General features: G+C 36.7%; 1 protein-coding gene and 1 pseudogene across 2 annotated transcripts in view; both read left to right on the top strand.

Annotated features, from left to right (window-relative positions):
* Positions 1 to 9: 9 nt before the first annotated feature.
* Positions 10 to 9,781, top strand: part of DYNLT2 (dynein light chain Tctex-type 2) — a gene marked incomplete at both ends in the record, with an annotated part of 30,670 nt that continues 20,898 nt past the window's right edge. Inside the window, one exon of the mRNA XM_080700761.1 lies at positions 10 to 117. Within this exon, the coding sequence (XP_080556887.1) occupies positions 10 to 117 (108 nt within the window). The remainder of the gene's footprint in view (positions 118 to 9,781) is intronic.
* Positions 3,991 to 4,456, top strand: LOC308266513 (large ribosomal subunit protein eL21-like; annotated as a pseudogene). Its single transcript has one exon. The product of its transcript is annotated as a large ribosomal subunit protein eL21-like (transcript).

The following is a 9,781-nucleotide window of genomic DNA, read 5'->3' as shown; positions in this document are numbered from 1 at the left end:
CCGGAGAAGATGGAGAAGCGCGGCCGAGGCGCCAAGCCGGCCGCCCCTGCGGCCACTCCGCCGGCGCAGGCGGCGCCCAAGAAGGAGCGGAGGCCCAGCATGTTCGAGAAAGAGGCCGTGAGTGCCGGACCGCAGGGCGGAGGCGGGCAGGCTTTCCCCACCTTTTTTATTTTCTTCCACAGCAAAACGCAAGCCCGAGATTGCTTTGAACGACAAAACACGCGATTCTTTTAGTTCGTAGAAGAGGTATTTTCTGAGTTAGCTCATAGAGCCCCATGTTAACTACTTGAGTTTTTACATCATCTTGAACTCTACAGTACTCCACCTTGCAGATTTCCAAGGAGTAATCCGACAACATAACTGCATTTCACAAAAATCAGAAGTTAGTGTGTACACACATAAGCAATTCTACAAGCCCAAAGTGAGCATATGCGTACCATAAATTTATGAAAAAATGACAAGCCAAACTGAATAATGAGATGTGTTGAGTACTTAATATCCACAGCCATTGTATTTGAATAATATTTATAGGGAAAAAAGTTAAAAGTATTCTGTTGATTTGTCTGATATTAATTAAAATGGTCTTTAATTTTATTGGTAGTACAATACAGTATTTTTACATGTCTTACTTTGAAAAGCCATTAATGTAATCAAGACTTTATCTTTTATTGAGATTTGAAGAGGAAAATAGTGGGCCCAACGATATAAAACTGTAGTGTTTGAACTAAGACTAGAACCTGTATCCTGGTACTCCTTTGCCTCTAGTGGTTTTCATACCAACTTAATGAAATCCATGATCGACAGGATGAGATGAAAGTAAAATTTTGAAGACCTCGAGATATGACAAGATCTCTCCCAAATGAAAGAGCACTCTTAAAAGTCAAGGCAACACAGCAGCTTGTGATGTTATTTTGGTGTCTCTGTTTTACAGAGGAAAGTACAAACTAATGGAAGAAAAATAAACAAACCAAATGTACACAGCTAAAAAAAAGAGCAAAACAAAGCTGGAAACCTAGAACTTTGGGAGTTACTTGTACCTAAACCCAATACTGTATTGGAAGTCTGTATAACAGGTCACCAGCAAGACAAATTCTATATTTTGAGGCAGACAATGACTTCTATAAACTTACTGTCTACTAAATGTCTTGAAAATTGAATGAACTTGAACTCAAAATGAGGAGACACGTAGCTGCACTTTATACATCGAGAGAGGATATGGACAAAGGCAGTTTTATTTGATATGAATTTGGTCATAAGCCTTTCTAAAATCTTGTCTTCCAGAGGTAAGAAATTTGCATAGACAAGTAATTGAGAAGATACTGAGAATTGTACAAACGCTCACCAAATGTGCCTAATGACACTGAATACACTGATCAGTCATTTGTAGCTTTCAAGTTGCTGATAATTCCCATATTTTTGTACACAGAAAAAATTATGGAATAGATGAACCAATGTTCATATCTATTATTATTTTATCTGTCCTGCACTTATTTTAACTTCTAAGTGGTAGTGCCTCAGTTTTTTAGAAACCGAACTCATCCCTCATTGGATAGAGTTTTGTTGGGATTGGCAGCCACTTTCCTTAACTTTATAGTGAGTTTGAAACCCTAATTAGGCTAAGTAGGTGAATTATTTGGAATAGTAGCAAGAAAATGATTGTGGTTTATTCAAAACTGAGATGAGGAGGTGAAGGGCTCCCGAGTGTCTGAGTCTACTACTTCAGTCTTCTCTTCTAGACTGTAACAAAAAGTTTCTATTGTTTGAAAACAAAGATTAAAAAACAGTAAGCACATCACTAAAAATTGAAAACTTGATCAGACTCATTTGTGCATATGTATTTGAAAAAAAATTAGCGAATAGGTTTTTTTGTTTGTTTGTTTTTTGTTTTTAGTACTGGGGTTCCTGGAAACTCTTTTACCTCCAGGCTACACTCCCAGGCCTATTTTATATTCTTATTTGGAAACAGGGTCTCTTCAGCCAGCAAGGCAGGCTTCAAACCTGTGCAATCCTCCTGTCTCCGCCTCCCAAGCATGGGGATTACAAGCGTGCACCACCACGGCCGGGAGCAAATAGTATTTTGATGAACATTAAAGGAATGTCACTCCAGGAGCAAGCTCAGTTTATTCCAGTACTCTTAAGTTCAGTGTAAGGAAATGCCATTTCAATAGGTTAAGTAATTCAACTCAACTGGTATTAATAGATACAAAAAAAAGATCATATTTAAATCAATCTATATGTTTTTAGATGATTACAAAGATTCTTAAAGAATAAAATAATCTTAATAGGAGCATACTAAGTATTACACAACAGGGAGAAATGGCAGAAATGTAGTTTTCAGAATAGTTTATTTACTAAAGGTTATTTTGAGGCTACAGGTGTGCCCCATCCCCATGAAAATTTTTGCAGTTGATACAGTGTTGTTGTGTCCCTTGAGTATAATGTATTTGAAGACAACAGTTCCTTCCTCAGAGAAGCATTCTCTTAAACATAATCAAAATTAAGATTTTTTAAGAGGTTTAGGGAGTTAGTAATACCTCTTCTATAATTAAAAGGTAGGCACAGAAATTTGACAGATGACCAAAATAAGTTTATTTATGATGAGGAACTTTTATTGCAGCCAACTTAGGGTAATGTCTACCAGAAACAACTTAAAGCATAGGAAATATATGGGATAACTTTCTATTGGTTGGATGCTATGCAATATAGGATAGAAATTGAGAAGAAAGGTAAAGTGAGTCTCAGTATTACCCCAACCTATTGCCTGATAAGTTTCTAGGCTGCCACAGTAGAGGTCTTCCTTAGTTAACAATGCATTGGGAGTTTGAGTAGGTCAAATTAGCATGAGACTCCAGAGCAGAATATTGGAAAGGATAGGGCTGGATAAACACTTGAGGTTTGTAGCAGGTTCCCAAACTTGGTTTATCAACCCACCTGGTGAGAAAAACACCTAAGGTCAGTGAATGAACCACCCAGAAAAGCAGAAATAAATCCTTGAACTCATCCAAAGTGCTATGCTCCCACCAATAAAAGGAAAGACATAACAATCATATGGCTTTTCACTTCTTAGCATGTTGTTAGTGCACTAAAAGTATTGCCTCATTAGTAGAAAACACCAAAAACAAATGTAAGTACTTCTGTGGTCTTGCCTATCAAAATCAAGGCTTTTAAGTTATTTGCAAGTTATTACATCTTAGAAGGATATTCAATAAAATTTTGAGAATACAAAAATACCTAGCACATGCCCGGTGTGGTGGCGCATGCTTGTAATCCTCACACTTTGGGAGGCAGAGACAACAAGGATCACTCAGGTTCAAAGTCAGCCTTGCTGGCTTAAGAGACCTTGTTTCCAAATAAAAATAATATAAAATAGGTCTGGGAGTGTAGCCTGGAGGTAGAAGGGTTTCCAGGAACCACAGCACTACCAAACAACAACAACAACAACAAAATAAAAGACCTAGCACATAAAAAGGTAAAATAGAGGGTCTAGTTTTCAAATAAATACTGGCAGACCTGCAAAGAAGCAGGGTAGTGCAACCCAAGATTAGAAGAAGTAATTTTAAAAATGCCAGATATACAAAGAATTGGTACTAAAGGACACCAAAGAAGTTTTAGTGAACGTAGTAGTAGTTTTCATCAAAGTAATACTAGATTTTGTCAAATTAAAAGTTATTTATATAAGCCGGGCGTGGTGGCACATGCTTATAATCTCCAGGCTTGGGAGGCTGAGACAGGAGGATTGCTCAGGTTCGAAGCCAGCCTCAGCTGGTTTTTTAAGAGACCCTGTTTCCAAATAAATATAAACTAGGTCTGGGAGTGTAGCCTGGAGGTAGGAGGCCCCTGGGTTCCATCCTCAGTACCTCCAAAAAAAAAAAAAAGTTATTTATATAAGTCAGTTATGCTAATCAGTTGCATATATTCAAGAATGTAGAGATATTGAGCATGGTAATCCAAATGAAGTCTTTCGCCGCCATCTTTCAGTAGTTAGCCAAAATGACAAACACAAAGGGGAAGAGAGAGGAACCCAATACATGTTCTCTAGTCCTTTTAGAAAACATGGAGATGTTCCTTTGGGCACATACATGCGAATCTACAGGAAGGGTGATATTGTAAGGGAATGGGTACTGTTCAAAAAGGCATGCCTCAAATATTACCATGGCAAAACTGGAAGAGTTTGTAATGTTACCTAGCATGCTGGTGGCATTATGGTAAACAAGTCAAGAATAAGATTCTTCCTAAGAGAATTAATGTGCATATTAAGCATATTAAGCACTTTGAGAGTCAAGACAGCTTCCTGAAGCAGGTTAAAGAAAATGATAATAAGAGGGAAGCCAAAGAGAAAGGTGCCTGGGTTCAGCTAAAGTGCCAACCTGTTCCACCCAGAGAAGCACACTTTGTGAGAACCAGTGGAAAGGAGCCTGAGCTGCTGGAACCTATTCCCTATAAATTCATGGCATAATAGGTGTAAAAAAAATAATAAAGTCCTTTCAGCCGTAAAAATGGTGTTAATGAGTAGAAGTATGATATCTTCTCCCCAAAAGAAATAGTTAAAGCAAGATTTTTAAGTGTGTCCCAGTTGGTTTTGTCATGTCTTTACAATTCACATTTAGTATTTTTATCGCTGATCAACTTATTGTGCATCAAATGTACTCAATAGGTTAGAAAATGGCCAAATATTACTAGCTGGGCGTGGTGGCGCACGCTTGTAATCCCCGCGCTTAGGGGGCAGAGACAGGAGAATCGAAGCTAGCCATGTGTGCTGGCTTAGGAGACCCTGTTTCCAAATAAAAATGTAAAAATAGGCCTGAGAGTGTAGCCCAGAGGTAGAAGGGCTTCCAGGAACCCCAGTACCACAAAAAAAAAAAAAGAAAATGGCCAAATATTACTTATGAAATATTTATACTGGCTTGAAGATGGTCTAAATCACCATGGGGAAAATATGTACAAAAATAAGTGGAAGGTAATCTGATTCATAAGTTCAGCAAAAATATTTTTCTCAACTATATTGTAAATAGCTAGATTTTAAGGATCTGGAATTTGCCTGTGAAGCCTACTAAATAGCATCCTGTTCTTAATGAGTTAGTTACTAGTTCTGAATTACTTTAACCATTAATGGAGCAGGGCTCAGAAAACAAATGTGTAAAAACATACGACTTTGTCCTATAATATGCTACTATAGGACTCAGTAATTTGTACACAATAGCTAATCTTTCACAGCTTTGAAGGCTAGGAAGCCTAAGTCAAGATACTAGCATGTTTGGTGGCTAATGAGGGCTGGTTCCCACTTCTAGGAGATGTTTTGTTGCTGTATCCTCATCTGCCCAAAAAGGATGAGGAAGGAACTAGGTAGGAATAGGCTAGTTCCTCCAGCCCATTTCTAAAGGGTGCTAGTATTCACTAATGTAGGGCCCCAGTCCTCTTCCTAGGCTTCTCTAAAGGCCCTACCTCTTGTGAGGATCGAGTGTCAACATAAATTTTGAGAGAGAAAAACTCAAACCATGGGTAGTGTTACTGGGTTTAGCTGAAATGGAAACTGACTTCTCATTTGACCCAGTGTACATTTTATCTCATTTTAAATAAACATCTCTATCCTTAGAAAAAAATCCAAGTGAAACTTGAGTAGATGAAAAATACAATATTAGAAATGATTTGCACTGAATCGAATTAAGAGTAGGTTTAACACTGCAGAAGATTTTGTGAATTTACAGAGGAAGGGAAAAGAAGGCTGGGAAGATTAGGAAAAGGCAACGAGCTACATAATCTTGTAATTTGAGTCCCTATATGAATAGAGGAGAGGGAACAGATAAAATAATGTTGAAGAAGTAATGGATGAGAAATTTTCAAATATGAAAATTATAGACTATAAATTAGAGAATATCAATGAATTCCAAGCACAAGAAACATGAAGAAAATTGTGCTAAGACATACTTGAACTACTGATTTAAAAATGTAAAGCCGCTGGGCATGGTGGCTCAAGCTTGTAATCCCAGCATTCTGGAGGCTGAGACTGGAGGATCGTGGTTCGCGGACAGCCTCAGCTACTTAGGCCTTCTGCAACTCAGTGAGACCCTGTTTCAAAATAAAGAATAAAAAAATAGGGCAGGGGGTATAGCTCAGAGGTTGAATGCCCCCGAGTTCCATCCCCAGACCCACAAAAAATAAAAAAAGTAAAGCCAATTAGGAAAAAGATGCAGTATGTAACAAGAATAAATATGAAACAAAACAATAGCAGATTTCTCATCAGAAGCAATGGAATTGAAGCATCACCTTTAAAAGAAATAAGACTATAATATTATACCCCACTAAAATGTTTTAAAACATAATAATACCCATTTCTGGTTCTTGATAGAAGGGACTTAAAGTCAGTAATGTATTCTAACAAGTTAAAATCTGGAAAAAAGAACTAAGATCCATCAGAGAAGAGGTCACGGCAAATTACTCCTCATCCCCAAAGTTAGAGTGACAGACAAATGATACAGGGCCTGAGAAACGGGTCAGGGAAAACCTAAAAGGTAATGAATTGCTAGAGGTTAGCTGTTTTTTAATCCTCAGATTTAAAAACTCCAGAGCGGCTCAGTCAGAGGGTGGCCCTATGCATGTTTGGATTTTACCACTAGGACTTGAACCAGATTCTGACAGGAAATACCCATCTATAACACTTTCTAGCCATTCTGTTAAGGGGGGTATTAAAAAAACCAAAAAACACTGAGAAACATTTGTAAAATTCAGACTCCAGAGGCACAGCTTTACTAAAAAACTTGAGACCTGATCATAGGACTATCGAGCACTTCCTTTCTTCCCATATTGCTGAATGCCTACTTACAACAGTTCTTTTACTCAGTTAATTGTGTCTTGGCTATCGAGAAAAAAGGTATACTAAAGGTTAAAAAAAAAAAGGGGACTTCATGCATTAGAACCAGATATGGCAGAAGTGGTGGAATTATCAGGGAATATATTATATTGAGGAATCTATTATGTTGAGAACTCTAGTTGACAAAATACCATAGAACAGATGAGCAATGTAAGCAGAGAATTAGGAATTCTAAGAACCAAAAGAAGTGGTAGAAATTAAAAACAAATGAAGAATGGCTTTCATAGGCTTCTTAATAGACTAGGCAAAGCTAAAGAAAGACTATCTGAGCTTGAAAATATATTGATAGAAACTTCCAAAACTATAAAGACTGAAAGAGAATATCTAAGAACTGCAGGGCAGCTGCAAAAGATGTAAATTCTTCATTACAGAAATACCCGAAGAAGCCAGGCATGGTGGCGCACGCTTGTCATCCCCATGCTTGGGAGGCTGAGACAGGAGGATCACACAGGTTAAAAGCCAGCCTCAGTTACTTAGGCTCTCAGATAAAGAATATAAAAAAATAAATATAAAATATATATATTAAATAAAGTATAAAATAGGGCTGGGGTGTAGACCAGAGGTAGAAAAGCCCGTGAGTTCCACCCCCAGTACAACAAAAAATAAAAAAATAAAAAAACCCCATAGAAATACCAGAAGGAGAATAAAGAATAATTGGAATACTTCAAAACAACTGCTGGGCCTGTATTCACAGTACTCGGGGAACTGAGACAGCCAGATTACAGATTTGATGCCTGAGTGCAGTTGTTTTGCAAGACCCTTTTTCAAAGTAAAAACGGCTAGGGATATAGTTCAATGATAAAACACTCCTGGGTTTAATCTTTGGTACCATGAAAGAAAATTAATAACTGAAAATAATAGCAGACATCGTACCACAGATCTAGGAGGAGCAAGAAATACAAAGTAGAAGAAATGCCAAAACAAAAAATGACAGGCATATTAATCTCAAACTACAAAAAAATTAGAGATCGAAAGTTCCAAAAGAAGCCAGAAAAAGAAAAATACTTTTTACTTATACAGGAGAAAAAATAACTACATCCACCTTCTCAGAAACAATTTCAGGAAGAATATACTGGAGTGAAAGTATTCAGAGAAAACAAAAACAGCAACCTAAAATGTTGTGCTCTGCAAAAATTTCCTCAACTCTGAACAAAAAATGAATCTCAGATAACTAATAGTTTTTAGTAAAATTGTCTTGCAAGTAATATTAAAGTTTTCTAAAGAGAAGGAAAATAATAAAGTTCAGAAATTTGGATTTACATAAAAGCATCAAAGAAGAAATAAATGACATTAAAGAAAAAAACTTTAAAGACCAGTGTGTAATCCTAGTTAGAGTTTAATTTTAAAGTGCACACATATAATCCCAGGATTTGGGAAGCTGAGATGGGAAGATTGCAGATTCAAAGCCAGCCTTGGCAAATTAGTGAGGCTCTCAGCAACTTAGTGAGACCCTATTTCTAAATAAAAAATTAAATATGTCTGGGAGTGTAGCTTGGAGTTAGAATGTCCCTGGGTTCAGTCCCAAGTGTGTATATATATATATATATATATATATATACCTATATATATATTTTTTTTTTCTACCCTTAACAGATAACTGCCTGCCTAAACTAATAATGGCAATGATGTATTCAGTCATATATGCTTATGGATATATGTTATGTATGCTTATGGATATATGTTATGAGTATATTTTTGCTTATGTATGCCCATATAAGTGAGATGAATGACAGCAATAATAAGAGGGATGGGATGGAGAAATTAGGATTATTTTGTTATAAATAATACTGCCCATGAAGCAGTGTAGTATTATTTGAAACTGAGTTTGAATTCACTGTAAATGTATATTTTCAAAATGTATTGTAAATGTATATTTTCAAAATGTATGGTGATCACAAAAAATAGGAAGGAGGAAGAAGAGAAAGTATAAGTGATATGCTAAGAATTAAAAAAAATGGAAGCACATGAAATTTTCAACTAAAACCAAAATAAGTAGAAAAATAATGGAAGACATACTGGATATGGTGGGGAATTCCTGTAATGTTAGTACTTAGGCTGAGACAGGAGGATCATGGGTTCAAAACCAGACTTAGCAACTTAGCAAGACACTGTTTCAAACCAGAAAATAAAATAGGGCTTTGAGTGTAGCTCAGAGATAGAATGCTCCTTGTTTCATTCCCCAGTGTGAGAGGGAGAGGGATGGAGGGAGGGGGAGCGAGAGAGTGAGTGTGGGAGAGCACACGTGTGCTAGGTATGTTATTTAGTTAGTATACACCTGTAATTCCAATGCTTGGGAGGCCAAAATAGGGGATCTCAGGTTTGAGGCCAGCCTTAGCAATTTAGTAAGGCCTAATTTTAAAATAAGGGCTCAGGGATTCTCTGGGAGATTAAATGACCCTGGTTTCAATATCCAGTACCAAAAAACAAGAAAGGAGAGAGAGAAAGAGAGAAAGATAATGGAAGTCAAAGCTAGGAACAAAAAACAAGGGCTAAAAGTAGAAAGAGTATCATATATAGTAATCCAACTATATCAATATCACTTTAAATATCAATGGTTTAGATATGGCAGTTGATAGCAATTGTTAGAGTGGGTTAAAAAAACAAGACAACTCTTGTCTGCAATAAATCATTTTAGAGTAAAAACATACAGACTAAATGCATACAAAAAGACATACCATGGTTACACTATCAAGATTAAGTGGGAGTAGCTTTATTAATTCCAAACAAGTCTTCAAAGTAAGGGTAATTATCAGAAATAAACAGCATATGGCATGCTAAAGAAAGCACTTCTCCATGAAGGTACAGCATTGTTTAACAGGTATGTGACCAACAAAACAATATCAAAATACAGGTGGCAAAAAATATGTATAATTTAAAAGAAACACAGAACCCACTGTTATAATTCGGGACTTA

The sequence above is a fragment of the Muscardinus avellanarius genome (assembly GCF_963383645.1).
Source record: "Muscardinus avellanarius genome assembly, chromosome: 8".
Classification (NCBI taxonomy): domain Eukaryota; kingdom Metazoa; phylum Chordata; class Mammalia; order Rodentia; family Gliridae; genus Muscardinus; species Muscardinus avellanarius.
This window is presented reverse-complemented; position numbering and strand designations above follow the sequence as displayed.